This window comes from Choristoneura fumiferana, chromosome 29 (assembly GCF_025370935.1).
Source record: "Choristoneura fumiferana chromosome 29, NRCan_CFum_1, whole genome shotgun sequence".
NCBI lineage: Eukaryota > Metazoa > Arthropoda > Insecta > Lepidoptera > Tortricidae > Choristoneura > Choristoneura fumiferana.
Genome location: NC_133500.1, coordinates 7,985,715 through 8,011,649, shown reverse-complemented (window position 1 = coordinate 8,011,649; position 25,935 = coordinate 7,985,715). Strand labels below are relative to the sequence as shown.

General features: G+C 37.4%; 2 protein-coding genes and 1 pseudogene across 2 annotated transcripts in view; all 3 read right to left on the bottom strand.

Moving 5' to 3' along the window:
- Window positions 1–2,993: 2,993 nt before the first annotated feature.
- Window positions 2,994–6,589, bottom strand: LOC141444019 (uncharacterized). The gene is made up of 2 exons (XM_074109454.1): window positions 5,236–6,589; window positions 2,994–5,025 (listed from the first exon to the last, which is right to left on the bottom strand). Exons 1-2 carry the CDS (start codon window positions 6,358–6,360, stop codon window positions 4,924–4,926), a joined length of 1,227 nt encoding a protein of 408 aa, XP_073965555.1. The 5' UTR covers window positions 6,361–6,589; the 3' UTR covers window positions 2,994–4,923.
- A 615-nt stretch (window positions 6,590–7,204) lies between these two features.
- Window positions 7,205–25,935, bottom strand: part of LOC141444354 (glycerol kinase 3-like) — a 34,814-nt gene continuing 16,083 nt past the window's right edge. Inside the window, exons 8-14 of the mRNA XM_074109891.1 lie at window positions 21,617–21,809; window positions 19,826–20,003; window positions 18,754–18,834; window positions 17,754–17,878; window positions 17,218–17,355; window positions 16,494–16,580; window positions 7,205–9,998 (exon numbers count right to left, since the gene is read on the bottom strand). Coding sequence (XP_073965992.1) covers window positions 9,901–9,998; window positions 16,494–16,580; window positions 17,218–17,355; window positions 17,754–17,878; window positions 18,754–18,834; window positions 19,826–20,003; window positions 21,617–21,809 — 900 coding nt within the window. The 3' untranslated portion in view covers window positions 7,205–9,900. The remainder of the gene's footprint in view (window positions 9,999–16,493; window positions 16,581–17,217; window positions 17,356–17,753; window positions 17,879–18,753; window positions 18,835–19,825; window positions 20,004–21,616; window positions 21,810–25,935) is intronic.
- LOC141444034 (glycerol kinase-like) overlaps window positions 23,745–25,935 on the bottom strand; it is a 2,470-nt pseudogene continuing 279 nt past the window's right edge.

Genomic DNA, 25,935 nt, shown 5'->3' with positions numbered 1-25,935 from the left:
AACATTTCCATGGCCTTTTAACTTAAAACTTAAAAAAATGTGAATGATTGCAGGCGCGCTCATTCATTATTGTCGAGCTAGCGCGCCTGTAATCTTTTTAACTTTTTAATTTTTCGCTGACCATAAACTATGCACTTTACCTTCTGATATGTAAAGAATAATGTCAAATTTTACGGACATTTTTGAGAAAAATATATAAATATAACGGTTTTTCTTTATTTCCTCGCATTTGTGATGAAAAATAGAGTGTTCAACTCGAGTGTAAGTGATCAATTACACCCGCGAACTATAAGCACCCTCGCTCGCTTTGCTCGATCGTGTGCCTAAATATCTTGGGTGTAATTGATCACTTACAACCCGTGTTTATCAATCTACCTACTATTGCTCCTATCTTATCAGGGCGTCAAAAATATTGAAAGAAAGAAAGAAAAGTTTATTTTGGCTCCAAAAATGTACCACCTAAAACTAAGACTAGAACTAGCACTAAAACTATGTTACTAGGTGACACGGCAGGATACCAAAAAGGGTCTCCACTCAGCATGTGTTGCCGCACATTATGTGCAGTAACGCTGGTTTTCTGTGGAGCCCATTTATTGGGCGCGCTGTAAAGTACAGAAATAATATACGACGTGATAATCTGAATCCAATCGGTTCGAATGACTAAATATGGCAATGGCAGCAAGCGAGCGAGCGAAGCGAACGAGCAAGATGGGTCAGAGCACAAATGACTCGGTTAGGTTAGGTTCAGCAGGGCTACTACGAAACTCGAAACTCTAAGTTCGTGTCGTGCGGTCCCTCTGACACATATATACTATTTAATACGAGAGCGAGAGGGACGGTACGAACTTCGAGTTTCGAGTTTCGTAGTAGCCCTGCAGAAGGCACCCGCCTTAGCCTTCGGTGTTAGGTCTTTTTTTGTACAAGCCGAGAAAATCTGTTTTTGATTATCCGGTCGTAGGTACCTACAATAACAGGTCGAGCGATATTACTCGTGCTAGTAGTTCGGTACGGGGTGATAATGCACGGCATGATAATCCGATTAAGTACATAAAGCACGGATTATCAGGCCATGTATTATTTGATCGAGCATTAACAAACGTACATTAAGTACACCCATTATTCCAAGCTTTTCATTGACTTCATTAGATTAGATTAGATTAGATTTATTTATTACCTAATGAAAAAATACATTATAAATACATGTCAGGTAATTATAAGAAATTCACAAAAGGATCGTCAAATTGTATACAAAAAAAAATAATAATAATAGGTATATGATAGTGGTAAATTAAAAAACATTGTCAGCCAAAATAAAAATAGAATGAAATTTAAAAATAATAATAATAATAATCCTGGGTACAACATGGTCAAAAAGTTAAAATTAGTTACAATGTCAAGACGATAAAATTAAATATAAAATAAAAATAAAATAAAAAATAAAAATTAGTCCACAACAACAGGACAAAATATGTCAATACTTAATTAAAACAATAAAAAATTACAGCCACAGAATGTGGAAATGTCAAATTGCAATTAAATACACTGAAAAAGAAAAATAACAATTAAAATATAAACAAATAGGTACTTAATGGTACAGACAAAATAATCATCAGTCAATTATTTAAATTTCATTTCACTGTACTCATTTACTGATGTGTAATGATACAGTTGACTTACTGCGCACGCATGCTCCACTGTTAAGGCCGGTGTTAATTATAAAATAATGAATGTTTTAATGGAAGTGCGTATTGTCCCCTTTTATTAAGGTAGTCAAGCTTCGTGGCCATTGTGTTTTTGCGAATTATTAATTAGCCTTGTTGATTTTGAGTCTAATTTGTTTAGAAAGTCATTGTCATTATTGTTCCTCTCATCCTAGTTTCGTAAACCAAATAAAGACTCAAACGAAGTACCAAGACGAGATATAGAAAATAAGAAAAAATTTGCTGAAACTGGTACACTTGTGAGCAAAAATTAGATCAAAAATATTTGAGCACGCTTCTACGCCATTAACAATAGAGTCGTGTTCAGATATTTGATCAAAATTTTGCTCACAAGTTTATGAACTCGACTGTACTCAAATTCAAGTCTTTATATGTGTCAAGTCTGCCGAAATCGTTAGTCAGATTCATTTATTCATAACTAGCTGTTCCCCGCGACTCCGTCCGCGTTGAATTCGTTTACTGCTATCCCGCGGGAACAATAATGCATTTTTCCGGGATAAAATCTGTGGTGTTAAGGAAAAAGGGGATGAATCAAAAAAAAAGAATTTCATCTAAATCGGTTTAGCGGTTTAGACGTGATAAGGTAACAAACAGACTTACAAACTTTCGCATTTGTACCTACGTATCAGTGGGATTTGTGTTCATTATTCAATTACTTCTTATTTACCTATTACCTTGCGAATGTTGTTGAAAAAACTTACGTAAACGTTTAGCATTCCTAGCTGTTCTTTAACTTAGTTCAAAATTCAAATAAAATCCTAGTGTGATGTGTGTGTGTGTAATTGTTGAAGTGAGGATGAAAATGGCGGCCAAAAATGAAAGAATAAATAACTTTTTTATATATAATGTTACTTCGTCTACAGAGGGAAGTCCAAGAGGCTTACAACTAAGGTGTTTTCCTTTTTATAACCTAATATAGCGCCATCTGTCGGAATTATTGTATAATCTACATATCTACATGCTTGCTAAGTTGAAAGGAAGACTACTTGAATCGAACAGTATAAAATAGTACTTTATGTACGGCACAGAGGGAGCTGTTACTATGTAAGAGTTGTGACTTATGCTATTTTAGTTACGATAGCTGCCACCTCACGCCACTATTGGCGTATACAAACGATTAAGATTTTCGGTAGGTAGACCGTATTTCACGGTGTTTAGTTGGTAAGACACCTCTAGCGCTAAATCCACAGGATGTTCCAAAACCCAAAAAGCCTTTTTTTTGCAAATGTATATAAAACACTCTCAAGGCTTCAGTAAATAAAAAGCAGTGTATAAAATACTAATTTCATTTATTAGTTCACCGGAGGTATCAATTAGTTTGTCCTAAATTCGTCAAGCCTCACATTTATCGCCAATTTCATTGTTAATTTACACACATCCAATAATACTATTAATATCACAATCTACTCTTGACGATCCTCACAAATACACAAAGTAATAAATTACTAACAAAAAGTATTAAAATATCCATTAAATCACATTAAAATTGATAACTGGATTAAATCCTTACCTACCTACTCCATAACATAAACATACCTAATTCACAATAACTTAATATTGAATGGATGTTTTGGATACATGTATTGGGTAATGTTTTTTCTCAAACATGACATGAAATTATTGACGTTGTGTTACAAATAATAGGCCGAGAAGTATCGCGCTGCAGGCGCTGCGGCTCAGCTGCGTGCGCGCGGTCACTCCAGCGGCCTGCAAAGAGATTTCATACAACCTTGCAGGCCGCTGGCCGGCAATGCGACCGTCTTTTGTTTGAACGCGCGCTCTGCGACACGGCGCACGCCCACACCCAGCAACACCGCCCGCCGCCCGCCAGCAGCCAGCGCGACACGCGCGCACGCAACAGAGCAACCAGACTAGCGTCCCACCAGCTTGAACTTTTTTTTATGTCATGTGTGAGAAAAGCACTATACAAGCCTCGGCCGGAACGTAGGGTTGCCGGCCTCGCATCGTCTATATCTGCTTGGCCGGCAACCCCCTACTTCCCGGCCTCTACATTAATGTACTATTTCATCATACTTTGTCGGATAATTTCGTATTTATCTTGCTTCCTCAATTAGGTCCATAGTAAACTTCAGTAAGCTAGTTGAGGAAGAAAGATCAATACGAACTTTTACGACAAAATACAATGACGAAACATTCACTACAATTGTACAAAGTTTCGCATCTGGATATGGATATAGGATGAATAAGCGGAATTCCATAACATTGCTGCTATCAACTTTGATATCATTGATCACGGATCTAACAGTTTGTGCTTGTTATGCTTTCTATTCAACATTTTATTATTATTATTACCAAAACATGTTAAGAAATTGTAAAATACATTGAGCATGAGCATTGAGTATGAGCTTCACTATACGCCTTATAAATAGGCTCCATAGTCTCCCAGCGAGCTATGGAGACAGCTATGCTCGAGGTTTCTCTACGGGATCAAGTTAGCGCGTTGAAATGGTAATGGGAAGGCAAGGCAATATAGCAGGGAGAACATGTGGCCGTTGGGGGCAAAAAATTCTCAAATAGAGACCGCGGATCGGCAAGCGCGGCGTAGGACGTCCACGTTCACGGTGGATGCAGGCCGCTCAACCGGAGCAACTGGAGGTCTTTGGGGCAGGCCTATGGCCAACAGTGGATGTTCTACAGCTGATATGATAATGACGATGATGATGATTGACGAGTATCGTAAAGCAGACTGACCTAGAAATTGGGTTGTTTTTGTTTGTAATGTTAACTTGTAATACTAAAATGAAGCCTACGATTTCAAGTCACTCCACTTTACAGTACTAGAATATGTAGACTCGGATGGACAGAGACGCAGAGTTTGGGAAACTCTGCAATATCTTTTCATCCGAAATTCCTCAGTGCCTCAACCTAAGCAACTGGAGGTCTATACGGCATATACGGCTGATATGGTGATGATGAGGTGTCCTCCAGGAACTAGGTTGGCACGCACAGTGCCTACGGCCAATGACGCAAAGTAGGCGCACATATACGTCGAGTTGCAGAAAACAGCCAGCTTCAACCTATACCAATATCTAACCTACGTCTACACTGAGCCTTTCAGCAGACTAAAATAATGAATGTTGGTAGAATCAGCATCTCTTCTCTCCTCAATAGAGTATGTAAGTCTTTCTGATATCTTCTGGTAAAGCAAAAGTACCAATTTTCTGCGTTCAATCCCATGTTTTTAAAAGGTTTGGCACTGAAGTCTGTCTTTTAACCGCAAAAGCCTCTTGTAAATGCTCAGCTTGTTGTCTGTGAATGTTTTCTTCTGGGGATCCAAGTTGTCCTGAAAAAATGTTTAAGACAATGATGATCATTATGTATTTTGCATTTTTTTGACTTCAAAAGAAGGTTTTTATACTAAAATAGACTATACAACGTCTCTACGCTCTTGACAAAATGAAGATGTTGATTAGGGTAGGGTATTCCTTATCAAGCACAAAGCCTCATACTAAACCAAATGCCACAGTATTACCAGTGAATTTGTGTTACTTACATTAGGAAAAAAGTCAAATTCAAAGAGGTAAATTTCAAAAAATGTTGCTGCTACAATTACAGGTCCAGATTTCCTTTCACAAACATCTAGTTGTAATGCATATTTCCCACTAGGCAATGTGGCTATATCTTCAAATATGGGTTTGGTAGCTTTTATTTGACTAGAAAGACGGTACAGCAGGATCTCACCACTCCGAGTTCCAATTATAACAATATCCCCATAATAAAATAAAGCAGTTATCACAGGAAAATCTAAGTATAAGTGCTGATATATATTTGTTTCTATCTTGAACAAAACTCGGGAATAGCAAACGAAATTCTTATCGTCTATTGCTACTATATGTTTAACCTGTTTTAACCATTCTGCCGGTATGTTAACAGGTTTAACTGTTTTAAAAACATCGTTTTCTATCGTTACAATCTTCCCACAGTCCGTAAATAAGTATAATGCATTATTGTTGTACTGCATCACTTTTATATCATAATCACAGTTCAAAACAAGCTTTGAGGCCAAAATTTGGTGCATCAAATCACATTTAAAAACCTCTCTGTTGTTGAAGAAGTATAAAGCGTTGTATGATAGAACAAAGTTGTCAGCTTTGAAGAATGCCTCGGACATATAATCAGGATTGGTAACAGTTCTCTGGATCAGCAATCCTGATTTTATTAAAATAGCCGAAGCATAGTCATTGTGAGATACTTTAAAGCAGTTTTTTTCTGGAACCACAACTGGTACGTTTCTTAAAGTATGCATATCATATAGAACGATACCTCTCGTGTCTTTTAGGGGCAAAATCCCGTTGTCAATTTCTAATGCGTGAGCTTTATCGTGAAGGGTGAACTTGTAAAACTCTTTCATTGTTTTATCGATATTCGCAATTTTGTGCCATGTTTTTAGGTTCTTGTAGATGTAGTACCAGGACATGTCTTTGCCAGACTTCTTTCTTGCTATATTTGAGGAGTTCGGGAAATCATTCTTGCTAAACGCTTGCCACAGGAAGTCTGAAGAGTCTATGATTTCTTTCCAATTTTTACTTACTCTCCGACATATACCGAGCGTGCGGCCGTCTGTTTTTAATAATATTTCAATAAAGGATTCCAACGGCAAGTCACTTATTACCAGCATTTTCTTAATAATTCAAATTTCCTTCTTTATTTTTCAACGAGATATCGAGTCATATATTTTTAAATAATTTAACGACAAATATGTGTCAAATTACCTACTACCTTTAGAAAGCCTCGAATTTCTTTAGTTTTACTCATATCTACCGCATGTATCACATTAAGTAATGTATCACAATAAATTTAAATGATTAACTTTGTTTACATTTTTATCTATTCATTTGACAGCAGCACTCGTGATTTTGACATTTACTAACTTGTCAGTTATTATGTTGGCAGCCCGGTTCCGATGCTGTCCGAGTCATAGAAAATTCCGTCCAACGTGAGAAACGATAATGAGAAAACTAATCAATCTTGTGTAGAACACCAGAAAATGGACCATGGACCCAAATTGCAGTTTTCTTTTGTGTTCAAAGTACAATACAGATATAGTAAAATGTATAATGGAATGTGTTAGATGGAATTTCAAAGACTCGACACGGATTAAATTAAACTGGGGATTATAATTTTAATACCCCTTACTCTTTCCCCGAACATTACGTTTTTCCAATGGAAAGCCATAGCGTGTTTGTAAGTATGCACAAAAAATTTCGTTTGTGCTAATCAACCTTGACGGTGAAGGAAAATATCGTGAGAAAACCTGCACATAACAACGAAGAAACCTATATGTGAAGTTTCAAATCCGCATTGGGGCCGCGAGGGAACTACGGCTGGAAGAAAGCCGGTGGTGCCGTGTAGTGGAACATACATTTATATGCATTTATAATTATGATGACTAATCATCTGTTTTCGCTAACTGGTTATTTCCAGTATTATAGGGTATGAGGTAATAAATTGAAAAAAAAAAATAACCCAACAATATTTTTAATTCACCATAAATTAATAACACAACAAATTGATCAAATATTAAGAATAAATTCATTGAAGCAAGCAACTGGTATGATAATATGTAGATTAAGTACAAACAATAAAGATTTCTAAAGGTAAACCAAAATTATATGACTATTGTCAAGAGAGCGCTATTGTTCTTATTCATATGGCAAGTTCAGTATAGTCGAAACAATGACATCTTGACTTGTCTACAACGTTTACCTGTTAGCTCTGATGTTCATTTGGAAAGGTTTTGTAGTAAAATAGTTTCATTCTCCAAGCGTTTTTTTTTTCAATAGTTTATTATAAACATTGTTTACAATGATCCGTTGTTGACTACTAATCGTTCTGGGCATTTTTTGTTATTGTTCAAAGAAGCCGCCACAATGACACTGACAATCATTAAAATTATTGCCAGTGTAAGAAATTAGTTCCAATGAAATTCCGCAACACGGCGAATAGTCATATATTTCTGGTCAGGCTTTAGATGTCTTTGTTCTTCATTTGCTTTTATGGCAACACTTTAAATTCAATATAAACGTTATACAAAAATTATGTCAAATTACAGTAAAAAGATCCAAAAATCTAAGTAAGAAACACCTACATTCACAATGCCATAGGAATGATTAGTAATTAATAAAAATAAATCACAAACAATAAATTTATAAAACCGGAATCACACCAATATTACTGTTGAATATACATTACTTACCGATTTACCGACTAGGTACACTTAGCATAGAACTTTTGTCATGAGCTCATGGCCTATGCAGACATGTTTACAATGTAACTTACTAGGAGACAGTATTAAATATTAACTATCAGCACACCCTGCATTATCGCGCTAACAAAGAGTAATAACGTCGTAGTAAGGTCGTGTCACGAGAGTTGAAGTGAATGATTCCACACACAGCTACATGAAGTACTGATTGCAAAAAAATAAATGAAATGAATGAGTGAATGTAAATGTAGGTACTTGCTTATATAAAAACACTTAAATATATATTTTTATTTAAAAGTAATATTAAATAAAAACAAGGCAATTTGTTATTCTCCTGCGTGACCTCAACTCTGGTGGTACTACACATAATAATCTCGACATTTCGGATATATATATTGCACCGGCCATGGTCACGAATAAAATGAAGTGTAGGGTACATTTGCTAGCGCGAATCTTTCGAATACACGCAAATGCCGCCGTGCGGCTAAGCAAATGTCATACCCCACACTTCAGTCTTGACCACGGTCACTGTAATGTAGCCGAAACGTCGAGGTAACTTTTACTCGTTGTTAATGTGAGAAGTCCAGGATGTGGTGATGTGACATTCGAAAAATGTTTTTTTTTTACGATTTTTTGTGAAATTAATACTTGCTAAATTGACAATCATTACTATTAAGACAAAATATTATTTCATAAAATCGATCAAAATTATTGCTTACACAATATCATGGTCATGATTTGATTAGCTTAATACTAGAATAAATAAAAAAGTAAAAAAAAATAAAGCTCAAACTATCTACTCTATACAAATGCCAAAATGTTTTATTAACATTGGAATGAGGATACTACTACATAAAATTAATTTTAATTTACAGGAACATGAACATTTTTGAAAAGGTTGGAGCTCAAAGACTTGAGGGACCTCAATGCCGGTAATTAAAATCTATATAATTTTCCGTTGTATGGAATTTTTCGTGTCACAACGGAACTTTTTTCAGTTAGTCGTCTTTTATGGTTAACTCTGTTTAACTTCTTCATCTCCACCTCTTAACCTTTTTATGTATAATCGACCAAGTAAGTACTTTACCAGTTTTATGTCACAGTTCCTACATTTTAACATTACATTTTTAATACAATCTTTTTTTGCTGACTGTACTTTTTGTTGACTATACTGGCATTGTCATCCAACATACATAAGCCAAATTTGATATTAATATACATTATGTTTGTATGTTCGGGTCAAAAATTGCAAGTTAATATAATATGCTTGTAAAATAGTCCTTGATGGTTCAAACCGTACGTATGACATTGAACCTCTTCGTGGTAAAGAAATTTCTTGGTCGATTCTACATTGAATCAGTCACTTAACTATTTTCGTTACAATTGTAATCCCTGAAGATGTAAACTAAACCATTTTCGAGCTATTTAAGCTGAAATTTAATTAACGGACTGTGACTGTAATCTCATCTTTTACAACTGTAGATGAAGTTTTTTACGCAATACAAAATTAGGTACTGTTTTAGCACAGCTTTTTTTACTCTTTTTTAATTTAGGGTGTCCATATTTAGATTACTATACAGACTGTATAATACTGAATTAACTCAGAGTAATTACAGTAATAGTAAGTGAATTCTCCAGCATTCGTTAAGCTAATTTTGTAATACGTAAAAATGACATTCTACATGTGTAATGAATGTTTTTGCCAAATCAATGAATACAATATGACTGGTGACCAATTTAATAAGACTTCTCGTACAAGTTTGGACTTCAAGACGATTTTCAGTATAAGCTTCACAAAATTAAATATTGAAATCTCAAAATAGAACAGCAAAATTATTGAAAAATATCGAAGATTTTGGTTAGCGCACGTCGCGGTAGGAACTTAATTCGTTTAAAAGTGACTGATAATTATTCTAAATTAACACTTATGACTAGGCAATAGAGTTCAGCTTATCACCTATTCTTGAGCATATTCGAAACGACTAGCATAGTGAAGCTACCTATTAAAAATAGCGTCGCAGGAATAGATGACAGCAGTTTGTATCTTTCTTCTGTAAAAAAAATACATCCAATATCATTATGGAATGGACATAATGGCGGTTTTACATTATTACACTAGCGATTCTTGGCGGCATGCAATGTCGTCAAATTAAAAAAAATATGACTGGCAACACTTTCACCGATAAAAAAAATATCGGTCACAAATACGTAACAAACGGCACGCACATGCGCGCAAGCATTCGTACATTGTACAAAATAAAACGAAAATTAATGAAAAAAGACTTAATGGACTGTATTCTTAAAAACAATGATTTTAATAAATTCTGAATGAAATTCAAAGACTAAAATGATACATTTTTAATATTGATCACATATGTGTGCAAGTGTGAATAAACTAATTCACATTTGCCGCAAATAAATTTTGATTTACATTGCTGCTTGACTGCTTGCCAGAACGAGGCAATCTTAATTATTTTTTTTTTAGTTATGCCAGAACGAGGCAATCTCAATTATTGCGGGGCGGAGTTGCTTTAAGATTAGCTGGTCTCTAGCCTTACATTGCGGGCCAATATATCCTTATAAGCTACAAGTAATGTCTGACCGAACATTTGTTTTCGGTTTCGGAGAGATTTGGTGCTTAGTTGATATGTCGGTTTAGGCAGAAAATTTGTCGAAACTTAGGGCTTACGATAGTTGCACGGAGCAGCGCGGGTGCAGGTACAGTCACCAGCACCAATATCTGACACAACAAGCGTGCATAAATATCTGATCCGACTCTATTTCTAGGGCCGGAAGGTGTCAGATATTTTTGCACGCTCCGCTGTGGCAGATATTAATGCTGGTAACTGTACAATGCGTCGCACACGCGCAGTTAGCGCTGCTCATAGTACTATTTTTCAATAGTCGTCCACCTCTCTGTGTAAACCGCATCAGCTAGCGTAAGCCCTTAGACCGAAACTGGGTTCGAAGGCTTTAGTGCAACGTTCAGGCACAATACAGAAAGGTACAGAAGTCAATCTCATGTATGTACTTCACTTTTCATACCTACGCTCGGCGGTCGCTCTAGGGTTGTCAACTATGGCTTATGTACAAAAAACTATCGTGGCAGTGGCACTCGTATCTAGTTGTTTGATTTATTGTTGATAAAGAAACGGGAACAATGGAAATATAAATTAATAATAACTAAAATATTTTAATGTCAATGTTATTGTTACATTACAAATTTTTGTCACAGAAAATAACTTGCGACGATTTCGAAATTGGCGAAATGCACGATTATTATATTTTAAAGTGTAATAAATTCGCATTCTCCATTATTGCACAAAAACGCACAGACGCGTGTCTCAAGCGGATGGCACTCGCGCTCGCACCGGTCCCAACCGGTCCGAGATTTCGTGTCCGTGAGCAGTGTCTATGTGTGCGTTGCTCGAGCGCACTTTGTATGTAAATTAATTTCTATACTTATCTGTTTTGTGCTTCAGGAGCAATCGAGATCATGGTATGGCTCTGCCAGCCGCGTATCTGCTAATCTGCTAATCTACATATTTATCGGGTAATCGCTTCTATGGACACAGATACGATATTTTCTAATGCTAATTAAATAAATGAACATTAGAATAGCTCTCGAATAAAGTTCCGATAACGATTTCGATATCAGCCAAATTTGAAACACAAACCGAAATTTGGTTGCCAATAGTCGGTTGGGGCCATCCATTAAGTACGTCACACCTATTTTGACCATTTTTAGTAGTTTATGTTTATTTTTATTAGTAGTATGTGGCAGTAAAAATGGAATATTTATTAAACCTTGCTAAATAACAAATACTTGTGCCTTTGTCTTTCTAAAGTATTAAAAAATAATTTCCATCCTTATTGGTCAGCCAGAACGTAGATGACGTTTAAATATTAAGGTCAAAGGTCAAGGCCAAAGGTCAAGTTAGAGGTCACGGTTAAAACAGGGTATTTTCTAGTCAAGGTTTTATATTTTTACTAATTATTTTATGAAAATGTAATGTTGAAAAAACCTAAAGGCGTAGACAAATCAAAAACCGTTTAAAACAAAATAATACTTTTATTCAATATTCAAGTTATTAGCAGTCTTATTATTATGTTAGTAGGACTACATTAAATTTATTTTAAAATAATACAATCAACGTAAAGTCTTCTTTATAAAAACTGTATATCACACACATTATCAAATTTAACCTTACTTTGCAGTATCTAATACAGTCCTTTTCTAGTGGACTCAGATGATTAGTAAGTATTCTATGTACAATCATAATGAGATCATTGGATAGTTAGTATGCTTTTAGGACTTTTCTACTAGAAATGAGGCAAATATACTTCTAGCAGAATATCACAATTTTTAATTAATAATTAAAAAGTTACCAAATATGTCTAAATTAATCGAAGTAGCGAAATAAAAACACAACTAAAATTTAACAATAATTTGTGTGTGTGATATACAGACTTTTTTTCCAATAGAAACAATCTCATTTGACATAAAAATGTTCAAATCAAAAACTAACAACAATACAACAGAATAAAATTACACTAATGTCTTTTTAAAACAACACCTTTACATTTTTTCACATAACATTTTTAACGCGACTATGCATTTTATGTAATGCTTTTTATAATTTACTAGCCAGATTACTTAACGACACATTTTTACTGCCTGAAAAAATATAAATTTCAATTCAAATAAACAAATTTCAGTTCAATATAAATATAAAACAGCCCCATATAGCAAGCGTTCAAACCACCGCCCATTTATAAAGCAAAATGTTTATTTATAAAGATGCGAAAACTCGAGTCACTTTGAAGAATATCATATTTCAAAATGTATTTTTATTAAGTACTTTAGTTGGTGCACATTTTAAAAGGTATGTCCCATGAATCAGTCATGATTTCAGATGATTTGCAGATACGTTCATGATTCAAATGTGAGAACATTCAAATATATTTTTTCATATTAGAGCATAAAAAGCTAAAATGTGTGCGCGCCGGTATGCATGCTTACTTCGACACACATATCAATAAAATAATATGTACCGGCCACTTGAGTTGGCTGTATACAACTTGTGCTAACTTTTCCATGGCCGTTTTAACTTTTTAAAAAGTTTGAGACTCGACAATAATGGAATTTGTATGCGACATTATTGTCGAGCTAGCGAGCAAGCAATCTTTTTAAAATTTTAAAAATTTTCGCTAATCATAAACTATCCACTTCGCCTTCTGATAAATACTAAACAACTTTGGACGCTTCAGTCAAATGCGTTATTTTTCGAAATATTTACGATAAAGTTTAGGTATATTATATCCAATTCCAGGTCAGGCTGCGCTAGTTTGCGCTCCAACAGCGCACTGCTTGCCTATATCCTAGTGCCTACTCTATGTACGCCAGTGCAACAGGTGAGTCCAATCACGACCCTATGCCATGCTATATGTTCTCTTGAACGTCATCATTTATAAAAACCAGAGTTGGTCGCGGCAGGTTATCATTTTTGATTGTCCGTACTGCTGGACGGATATCGTAGAATCTACGATGATTTAGATAATGGTGTCTTGTGCAGTTATTTCGTACAAAACAAGGTCAACAAAGACATACGTAAGTAATTTAATCATCAATTTACGCTACCAGAACGTTAATATAACATATTTAATTTTATAACATAAATTACAGAATAATAATCATTATTATATATAATGAACTAAAAGAAGTTCTTTGCTCTCTAGCGACCTTATGATAGCTAAGTTTATGCAAGATATGCGTGTTCATGCAGTTTCTCCACCTAACAGAACACACACAAATCACACAGACCCATGTAACACCACCAGCACAATACACTGACGCGTTTCGAACTCAACCAGAGCTGATCTTCAGAGCCACACAACCGTACACCATGCTACCAGATGTTATACTCATCTGTTAGAGTCTTACAGTGTGGTGGAGGAACTGCATGAACACGCATATCTTGCATAAACTTAGCTATCATAAGGTCACGGGTGAGCAAAGAAATTCTTTTAGTTCATTGATATGGACCTCCGCAAAGTAACGAGGGTGGTTATGGGACGCAAACGAACTGAACCGATGAACGAACGATTATTTTAACTTTAATTTAAACCACAGAGCATTAATCTATAGTTTTTTTTGCGTTAACATACTTCGTATTTATTTATACCCAATGGACTAAATTTTGTCGCAGACCGGGTATTTTGGCTCCTAAAAAATCGAGCGTTATCTGCTCACATTATTTTGAGTTATCATGCTTCGAAGTGAAGTGTTTACAAATGAAAAAAGATGGATATTAAAAGAAATTTTATTGTATTGTAAATTATAAAATAAACATGTTCATGAAAATTATGTTTGTAATTACGTTTTAACCTACTGTGGTGTACAGTCGCCATCATAAACAATAAATCGGAGTAGTGTCATCATCATCATCATCTCTGCCTATATACGTCCCCCTGTAAAGCACAGGCCTCGTCTAAGAACGAGAGGGCAGCAGCGGAGCAGTCTTAGTGCTCTTGGTCATCTGAACTTGAATGTATTGTAATGCGTTAGTACGTGTTTAGATATTTTTAATCATCTATATAACTTAATGTTCTTAAAACTTCCGACCGTCCAAATACGCGGTGCATAACCCTAATCTGCAAAATTAAAGGTTTATTTATATTTATTTCATAGCAATTTGTACATTTGATTTAAAAGATTACCTTATGGGCGCTGGTACTTAACATTACTTTTTGATACTGCGCAGGAAATGCCTAGCTTTGCAGCCCTAATCATCGGTAGGGCAGTTAGTTATATCACTTACAGCCAGCCTTTGAATAAAGTGGCACTTACACTGTCACCACTACATTCAGTGACCCTAAAATTTTCTGTCATTAAATTACGAGTAGAATAGAATCCACGGTAAAAAACTATTAAAACTCGTGAAAATTGTAGTAAATGATGACCACTTTCATTCAAAATATATTAATTTAATTTCAGTAATCCATTCTTTCTTTGATGCCCATTCAATGAGGGCTATCGCGTATGAATTCGCCACTAGAGGCGCTAGTGTAGCGTGAGGTCTCCGAAATGTCAAATCTCATAGTTTTTGGGTGAGCTACGCGGGTTTATTTATAATTAGAATAATTTTGTGAATATTTTGCAATATCTGAAATTAATTATGGCAAATATGCGTTCCGGGGCAATGAATGTCTGTGTTTTGAGAAAGTTTTGTCTTTTTCGGAAACCTTTGTCCTCCCTTTTTTCCGAACAAAACGGGGACTATGCAACACTGTGGCATGCTCGATATTTTTATGGTACGGTTTTAAGGTGTATTAAATACGATTTTAATCTAAACTTTGTTTTCACGCCCGTAATAACAGACTTTGAAAGCCATACTTAAAAACCTCACGCAACAGTGCGCCATCTAGTACGTAGATTGAACACACAAAATCACTAGTTCGAGCGTTAGTTAGTGTGATTACGACAAAATGTCTATTCGCACGTGTTTTACATTTGTGTCGCGATTTTGTTTTGGTAGGCGTCTGTAGGAACACGTAAAAATTTGACAGAAGTGTGCTATATGCGTTTCCTCCCCCCCCCCGTGCGAATTGGCAGAAAAAGTTGCAGATAAAAGTACAACAAAGGCTAATCCCGTCTTAAATTATCTAAGACTCGTGATCATGAATGACGCTACTAGGTATATCTAACGTAATTTAGCGTGGAGATATCTTAAGCTGGCACAGTCACCAGCACCAACTGACACAACAAGCGTCCATAAATATCTGATAAGACTCTATTTCTAGGGCCGGACGGACGTGTCAGATATTTTTGCACGCTCCGCTGTGGCAGATATTAATGCTGGTGACTGTACCATAGCATGTATAGCATTTTGCGCAACTAATACTGAATAAGAAACTTTGTAACTTTCGCATCTCTACAAATAAAACTATCTGAGCAATTAGATCCTCTGAACTTCAAAATCCACTTTATCGACCCAATAAAGGTTAAGTCAACGAAGTATGCGTGAACTTATTACAAATAGTTTTAAATATGGCCGGTAGTTTCTCCAAATGCATCCTCTTCCTCAAGCTAACACCGCTACCCATAAGCAAAGTCGAATCTAAATCCAAAGGCGCCAATTCTACGGCCGCCACAGAATGCCGTTTCGGCTCAACCACTATAGGGTTATGATCACCATCGAATATGATCTCTGGATCATTCTCAATGATCTCCTCTATAGATTCCCAGTTGGTTTGCAACTTTTTCCCACTACGGCAACACTGACACATGCCATAGTCGCATTCATTTTTGCTCATAAAATACTCCGCATCATCCAAGATGCTTCTTTCTAATTTGCGAGTCTTTGACACGAAAATTGAAAATTTTCTCGCTTGGTATTTTAATAGTTCTTCTACAGTGCTACATTCTTCGTCTATTTCAAATTCGTCTATGGTTTGGTCAGTGGTGCCGTTGTCGAACAGGGAGTTCTTTCTACTGCCGGTAGAGTTATTGTCTGTGCTGTTATGCATGCTTTTTCGTGTCTGACCTGTCATGGCGATTGATTTTTTAACGGTCGCCCAGCCTAGGGAGCGTTGGACAGCCATCTTCCATTTCGTATAGCGCGCATCACGATCTATAAAAAACATTACTGATTAACATTGAAGTTAAATTATGTGTGTCTATGGCGACACTAAAGAGTAAGACACCTCATATCTACTATTATTTTTGTTTGTGAAAAGTGTATCACATTATTTATGCTTCTAATCCACCGAAGTGATGTTACAATTCGGGTTCAGTCAATCATTCATCATAATCACAATCAGGAATGGAACACAAGTTTTCCCCGTCAGAATTTTTCCAAGAGGTATTTTTACACTATTTATAACTCCTTCCCAAATACCACCTAAACGTGGAAACAAAAGTGTCAACTCCTTAAAATTATCAGTAGTAGAAGTATTTTTACACTCTTTATAACTCTCCTTCAAAATAGCATCTAACATAGTAAAAACTACTAATTTACTTTTTATAGCCCTTTCGGAGATACTACCTAAATGGGGTAAAATCTGTTTTGAGTAGTAAAGCATCAATGAGCTGGCTTCATTCCTTCAAGTAGTACTTTACACTCTTTACTTACACCTATTTCCCAAATACCACTTAAACATGGTAACAAAGGTGTATCAATAAGCAGGCTTCATTCCTGTGCTGTAGACTCTTTACACCCATCTCCCAAATACCACCGAAACATGGTGACAAAGGTGTAAATATCTTACCATCATCAGTACTGGTAGGCAGGAAAGCGTCCGTAGGTGTGGCGTGTTGCCGCCACGTCTCGATGCTCCACACGCCGACGGATTGGCCAGCAACTATCGCTACACCCAAAGCCGACATGTCCCATGATTGAGCTCGCACTGGAAAAAGTTGCTTGTACAGTACAAACTAATACACTGATAAGCAGGATTGATACGGGCAGAATAATTTACACGATTTGACCTGATGTACAATCAAGCTCAAAAGTAGCTTAACCCTTTAGTTACTAAAACTATGTGTATTTTCCTGTGGCCCGCACCAATTTCAATATAGACGACTTCATTAAAAAAACTTCACAAATTTATTTATTTATTGAATCAGGCGTTACTTTGCGGAGGTCCATATCAATGAACTAAAAGAACTCAATTAGAGCTCGTCTTCAGAGCAACACAACAGTACACCATGCTACCAGATGTTAGACAAACATACACACAAAACATTTTAAAAGCTTTTATTTTTTGTGCTGTATGCTTCCATATTATTTATTGTTGTTACTTACAGACCGGTATCCCGACAAGATCGGCTTGGAGCTGCATCAGCAGATCATTAGAAGTCATGTTGCCATCTACGTGCAGTTTGGAAAGCGGCATACCGCAATCCTTGTTCATGGCTTCCAATATGTCCCTGGTTGAGGAAGAACGAAAGCAACTGTTAATTAGGGTGGCTTGCTTGCGATTAGGCCAGACCTCAAGATACTACCGCCAACTAGCCTGGCACAGACAGGAACCATTATTGTGAACGTAAGAATCACGGTTATCCTAACGTACCCTAATTTTTGGTCTTTGGTTTGGTCTTGTTTGTTAGGATTCTAGTAGTTTAAAAGCCAGAAAAAAATCTGGGACGTATCTGAATATCGAAAATTAATATATCTAATAATGTTATTCCTTGTGTATGTATTTCAAATTGTTATTTTTCTGCTTTGACGTATAATTTCGAGTTATATAATAGTGTAATGGATTATTTAAGCGGACCCCACCCATTCTGGTACATGAATCAGTTTATTCGACTGGACATATTAAATAAATAAAAAACCGGCCAAGTGCGAGTCGGACTACGAAGGGTTCCGTACCATCTATACAACATTCATTGACATTAGCAAAAAACGGCAAAAACACGTTTGTTGTACATGGAAGCCCCCTTAAATATCTTATTTGTTTTTAGTATTTGTTTTTTTATAGTGGCTACGGGGGGACGTATCTGAATATCGAAAATTATATATGTGAAGTTAAAAAGTCGACGGTCAAATATCGAAAGTAGGTTAGGTTCGATATTTTGACCGTCGATATTTTAACTATCGATATTTCAATTTTCGATTCAGATACGTGCCAAAAAAATCATCATCATCATCAGCCGGAAGACGTCCAAGGTTAAACAAACGATTTCTCTTCTTAGAACGCCACAAATGAACAACTGCCCACTTGCCACAAGTTGCCCGTAACTCAGACAGTCCAATTAGTGAGAGGCCTGCTAACGCTTCATCTTATGAGTGAAAAAAGTACCTAGTTTGAAAGCACACAGCTTCCAACGCCGCTCTGATTATGTGATGCTTGGTGGTGAACGCCGTCAAACCGCAGATGATACTGCAACAAAAAAACTTAGTCAATTACAAATTAGCGCCCCGCCCCGTCTCCGGATGGGTGCAATTTTCAAAAAAAGGCCTCAAGGGCACTTCACACACATTTTTCGGCTCCATTTCCCAAAAACGATACACACGCGAAGCCGGGCGCGTTATTTAATTGGTAATATCTTTCGAATGGAATGTTCGATTTCAATAATTCAAAACCGGCCAAGAGCGTGTCGGACACGCCCAAAATAGGGTTCCGTAGCCATTACGAAAACATTAAGTAATATTTTTCTAAGGATTTCGTATTTTATACGGAATCTTCCAAGTTTAGGTATATTTTTACCTTAGGCTGCTATTTACTCATAAACTACTAATAATTCTCAAGCAAACTTAGCCATTATAGTTTTCCTTGAAAGTTGATACAATTACTACCATCCTGAATTTTTTCAAAATTTCCACCGACCAGTTTAGATTTTAGAGGAAGGGGGGGGGACGCTCGATTTTAATGAAAATTTGCACTTTAAAGTTGAATATTTCACAAATCACTGAATTGAAAAATCGTCTTAGAAAACCCCTAATGGTTTTAAAATACCTATCCAACGATACCCCACACTATAGGGTTGGATGAGAAAAAAAAAACACCCCCACTTTACGTCTATGGGAGATACCCTAAAAAAATTGTTTTTGAATTTTTAATTGTACCATTTTGTCGGCATAGTTTACCTACATATTCGTGCAAAATTACAGCTTTCTAGCATTGATAGTCCCTGAGCAAAGCCGCGGACGGACAGACAGACAGACAGACAGACGGACATGGCGAAACTATAAGGGTTCCGTTTTTGCCATTTTGGCTCCGGAACCCTAAAAAGTAATCTACCTACAGGTATTTTAACAGTTTTGAACTTAAAATGATTTGTCAAATGTAGTTATAAAGCTTGTGTGACGGAATTTATGAAAGGCTCCTAATCATAATTTTATTTATATATAGTTTTTTAAGCTTCACTCACCCCCTAGCATCCTTCCTCCAATAAGGCGCATACAACCCGCTGAACGCCGGCACGAAATAAACATCCCCTGTAGAGAACACTTGGCCGGCGATTTGTTCCGTGTCCTTCGCCACATCCTGTATAAGCTTGAGGTTGTCGCGAAGAAATTTCATTGCACCCCCCGCTACTGCTACCGAACCTGGTAAAAATTTACTTTAAATTGAAAATACAAACTGAAATATAGATGCACAGAAAAACCAGAAAAATAAGACCATCACTGGGAATCGAACCCAGGTCCTCGGTATTCCGTACCGCGTGCTATACCGCTACACCACTGATGGTCAACGGTACCGACACGAATTTCCCCTATGCACCTCATATCTCAGCTTGTTTGTTTCTTATTTAGCCACTTAAGCAGTGACGCTAGCGACATCTATGCCGTAGCCCTCATCGAGAAACTTTTTCGGCACTCCATTGGAACTAACCGCTCACCCGGACAAGAGATATCGTTACTAAGCAATCAAATATATATGTTTCCAGTTTGTATTTTCAATTTAGGTTTTACGGGATGACCGTAAAAGTAAAAATTTGGAATTGAAATAAAAAATACAAAAAGATTCCAAAAAACCAATCTTAAAATTTACTTTAATTTATTAATTTACTAGCGGACCCGGCAGACGTTGTCCTGTTCGAAAAAATACATTAAAATTATGATAACATACGAACAACAGCGCCATCTAGCGGGTCCAATTTATTTAAATACGTTCTTTAATTTGAGGGGAGAGTAACCGTATCGACGGGATGAACATTAAATGTTTGACAGTTACGAAACCCATGAACACTTTGTATGGGATAATGTTTTTCATTTATTTAATTTTTTCGTAAATTTTCCAATTTCTTTTAATACTTATTATACTATTCCTGACGAAGAGAAATCCAAAAAAACTGAAATCATAAAAATTGGTCTAGGTATAAGATATATAAGATATAAGATTAATTTTAAATGGTTACCAAATGTCAATTAATCGCTGCTCACGGTATCATAAATCATTGGATCTATCAATATCGCGGGTGTTACCAGAGCCCTATATCTTTTATTTTCTCTTAATTCTGTCAATGACGATGACCAGGGGTCGGACAAAAAGTGCGGATGACGTAAAAATGACGTAATCTTGCACACAAGATGATGTTTTTATTTAAACTTCCGTGTGACATGTAGTAACAAAGTAGCATTAATGAAGTAACAAAATAATTGTAAATAAATCAATGGAATTCAGTGAATAAAATAAATTTCATATCGTTTAATAAAGAGGTTGATAAATGATAAGTGATAATTGTTTATGAAAATCAAAAATACTATTTGAAATCACCTATAAGTGGTTTGACGTCATCGGCACTTTTTGTCCGACCCCTGACGATGACTTAATGATGTCATGACGGTCAATATATTGGTACTAGTTAGTAAAATGTACTTAAATACGTAGAAGAGCGAGTCGCCGATATAGCCAAGCGAATTAGCTCGTTGAAGTGGCAATTGGCAGGCCTTATAGCACGGAGAAAGATAGCCGATGAGGCCGAAAAGTTCTCGAATGGAGACCGCGGATCAGCAAGCGCAACGTAGGACGTCCACGTCCACCAACGAGATGGACGGATGACCTGGCTAAAGCCGCGGGTACACGGTGGATGCAGGCCGCTTCCTACCGAAGCAACTGGAGGTCCTATGTCCAACAGTGGACGTCCTACGGCTGATAACATGATGATAATGATGGTTTAGGAATTCTAAAACTGATTTAAAAGAAACCTTTATGTTACCTTCTAAAGCATAAACTGTGGGTGCATTCGGCCCCATCTTATAGGCCACGGTAGTGATGAGCCCGTGGGTCGATTGCACCCGACGATTGCCAGTGTTGTATAACAGAAAACAACCGCTCCTGTACGTGTTCTTAGCTTGACCGGCTTGCAGGCAATTTTGGCCCACTAACGCCGATTGCTGGTTGCCTAATATCTGAAAAAAAAAAAACATAATGACAAAACTATTCAAAGATAACAGAAATTGTATTTTACCTACTCTTTTATTTTAAAAATGACCGGGTTCGATTTCCGAACCGAGCAATAGTTTATTTATTTATTTATCTATGTATGCACTTTTTCTTGTCACTTACATCGATGACATAGTACCTAAGAACAGATCTATGTATGTCTATTGACAATTAAGTACACAGTTTAGTTACAGTTACAGACTTGCCCATACAGATATATTGAGTAATGTTTTTCCATCTCATTTTGAATTGAGAAAGCGATACAAATACGAACTTTTCCGACAAAATACGATGGCACAAACTGGCCGATCGAAATGAGCGCCCTCTGTACACGCGCCTTGGTATTTCCCGATCAAAAGCAAAGGATTGCGCAGCAGCAAGGTAAAAGTTCATTGATATGGACCTCCGCAAAGTAACAATTGAACCAATAGGTATTATTACTGCATGTGTTTTAGGGATTATGTAGCCGTGGTGGCCTAGTGGTTTGACCTATCGCCTCTCAAGCAGAGGGTCGTGGGTTCAAACCCCGGCTCGCACCTCTGAATTTTTCGAAATTCATGTGCGGAGTTACATTTGAAATTTACCACGAGCTTTGCGGTGAAGGAAAGCATCGTGAGGAAACCTGCACAAATCTGCGAAGCAATTCAATGGTGTGTGTGAAGTTCCCAATCCGCACTGGGCCCGCGTGGGAACTATGGCCCAAGCCCTCTTGTTCTGAGAGGAGGCCTCTGCCCTGCTGTGGGACGTATATAGGCTGGAATGATGATGATGATGACTGCAATGTTCTGCCGTCAAAATGCAGTACTAGTACAAACCGTAAACAGTTCTTTGAATGTCTTAAACATGTATGTTAAATGTCCGTAGAATGCCATAATAATAATAACAGTACCCCGCCATAAAGATTGCACATCGGTCTTTGGAAAGAGACTCGGCTAATTTCGGCTTCGTAGAGCGTTGTCACACACTATACTACTTATATGACGTTGTCAGTCGTTAAACAGGTGCAATAGAGTACGGACGCAGTTAGATGAAAATATAAAGAGTTGTTGAAACCCCCCAAAACTTTAAATTGTACGATGGCATCTTTAGGAAAAAGAGGGAACTATCCTTTTTCTAGTAGTTGCAGCAGCACTTTAGACATCCGAAGTTTACATGTCATTAATTTGACGCACACTAATTAAGTCCATAAAGGTGCAGTATTTATTTGGTATAAAACGTCCCTCAATAAAAACGATGATTGATGGACGGTCGCCAGTGTTCGGAAATCGTCGTGAACAGCCAATTGTCTTTTTCCGAAGACCGATGTGCAATCTTAATTGCCGGCTACTGTACCTCTATCGTTACTATCTATGTAAATATTATGTTATATTGTTATTAATAAATATGTTATGATCCGTCATGGCGACAAACTATAAAGAGAACTGACGTTGTCATGGCGGTTTGTTTACGGTGCTATTGCTCGAACGGTTGACAAACTTACCCCAGATATTCTGATCCCATCCAATATAGACCTGTCTTTGACGACGCCGTACACTTCAGAACTGCTACGTATTTGTGGCAGCGAATCCCGATGGATGCCGATAACCTGCAAAGGAAAACCGGAACGGTGAGCGAGATAAAAATCCACCAGTAGAATTGCATAAAATCTGCGCTCCTCTTCGGTAGACTTTCAACCGTCTCATTTTTCTGTGACACTTTTCTGTGAAAATGGCCGAATACTCTGATACAGTGTTTCATTTATCTGGTAGAGATACAAGAACTATCGAAACGACATCAAAATCTATATCTAAAATTGAAAGACGGACACACATACAAACACACTAACTTTTGCATTTATAATATTAGATGGGATAGACATTTTGTGCCTTTAGGCTGCTATAGGTGATATATTAAATTGTAGCTTACCTGCACAACATAGGGTCCCAATTAAGGGTCTCAAGGTTCATGAGAAGGGTTCGCGAAGCGTTGGTGACGTCTGTTATATGCAAACCACCTTGCGGACCGCCCGTTAGAGTCTGAAAAAGAAAAAGGTTAAAAAATAATTATTTTGCTCGAGCGGCGTACTTTGAGTCTCTCGCCACGCTCTAGATTCAAAATAGCGCCCTCGTCGTAAAACATCTTCCTCGCACAGCTACCTCATGGCTGCGCATATTCCTCGAACGGCTACGCTACACAGCTTAGCATTAATGGAAACAGTCACATAGTTTCGTAGCGTATCTTTCACATCTCTGGTGGAAGCCTAAAGCCGTGTTCTGATCCTCACCCAAACTATCCATGAATCCACAGTCCCGAACATAAGCCGCTTGTCTCTGCTCGCTCGCCGCACTGTTTTCACGTTTCCTTCAGCCATCGCATCTTCAGAGCGCTGAAGTAAGGGGCTAATGGGGAGACCGGATGTGTTCTTTAGATAGTTCTTGTTCCGGTCGGGAACCTTGGCGAGAATCGCGTCCACGGTTGCGTCTGTTCGTATGTCGTTCCATCCTGGAAATTTAGATTTAAAATATCATAAATATCACGGGATACTTGACATCAATTGATCTCAGTCCTTTGGCTAGCTTGTGTTATGGATAAACATACTTAAATACATAATAGACTGCAAAACGTACCAATATGTTTTGAATAGTTAAATTATTTGTATAAGCTAAAAAATACAGTCAGGGCTTCTTATGTTTTTAGTTATCTAATTAAACCTTCCTCTTAAATCACTTTTATCTATTCATGAAAACCGCATTAAAAATCCATTGCTAAGTTTAAAATCATCTAAGCTAACATACATTAAGAGCGACAGACATGAAAACTACGTAAAGTTATGAACACTATGTAAACAGATAAGGAAGATACAAAAGTATGTTAGTTTACCTATAGCCGGGTGCAGTGGCTCCCCCGTGTATCGGTCCCACGCAATAGTCGTCTCCCTCTGATTTGTGATACCCAACGTGACAATGTCATCCTTGGAATATCCTGAAAAAAAAACACAGTAAATATAAAACAAGGGCTCATAACCTTTTGCCTTAGAGCCCGTACACACAGCGTCAAGTTTTGCCGGATCCAGCAAAAACTGATAAGTGTGTTCCAGTGGCGGGGGGTGATTATTTTGTTAGGCATCTCGGAGGGCCAAAAGACTGACGGACGAAAGTGATAAGTGTCAATTACTCACAGACAAGAATGACACTTAACCCGTAGAGCGCCCGGAGATCACTGACAGCGTTAGACACACGGTGTGCCTAGGTCGGCGCGGGTTAAGTACATCAGATGCAAAACCTCACGGTTGGTGTGTACAAGATTATGTGTATAATCTTTGACATATTTGTCATTACTGTGCGTTATCATGTAAAAACATTTAAGCAAACTGGCGGGAATCGGGTTGTTACGGCGCCACGCCAATTGTGTGGTTCACATGCTGCCCGGTTTTGTAGGATCCTCTTGGTCGGGATCTGGTATTTTCAGGATTCTAGTTCCAGCTTTGTGTATAAAATGCATAAAGGACCGATTTTGTAGGTGTGTGTTTAAATATCATATTCTCACCTTCTCTCGGTCAACTTGTCAATGGCCTTCTCAGCGCATAGTCTGATGTGTATGAATGATCTCCAGCGGATCCTGTTCCGACCATCCCTCCTGGGGCTGCACTTCTGTCTTGTCGAGCTGGTGCGCTGCCAACTCCTCGGAGCGCTCCGCTTCGTATATCTACGGATGACCATCACCTGCATTAATATGTGATATAGGGGAGCGTAAACAGCCGTGGTGGCCTAGTGGTTTGACCTATCGCCTCTCAAGCAGAGGGTCGTGGGTTCAAACCCCGCTCGCACCTTGAGTTTTTTCGAAAAAATCATGTGCGGAATTACAGCGAGCTTTGCGGTGAAGGAAAACATCGTGAAGGAAACCTGCACAAACCAGCGAAGCAATTCAATGGTGGTGTGAATTCCCAATCCGGACTGAGCCCGCGTGGGAAACTACGGCCCAAGCTCTCTTGTTCTGAGGGAGGCCTGTGCCCAGCAGTGGGACGTATATAGGCTGGGATGATGATGATTAATGAGAAAGTTTGTAAGTCTGTTTGTTTTATTGTTTGTTACTTCATCACGTCTAAACCGCTGA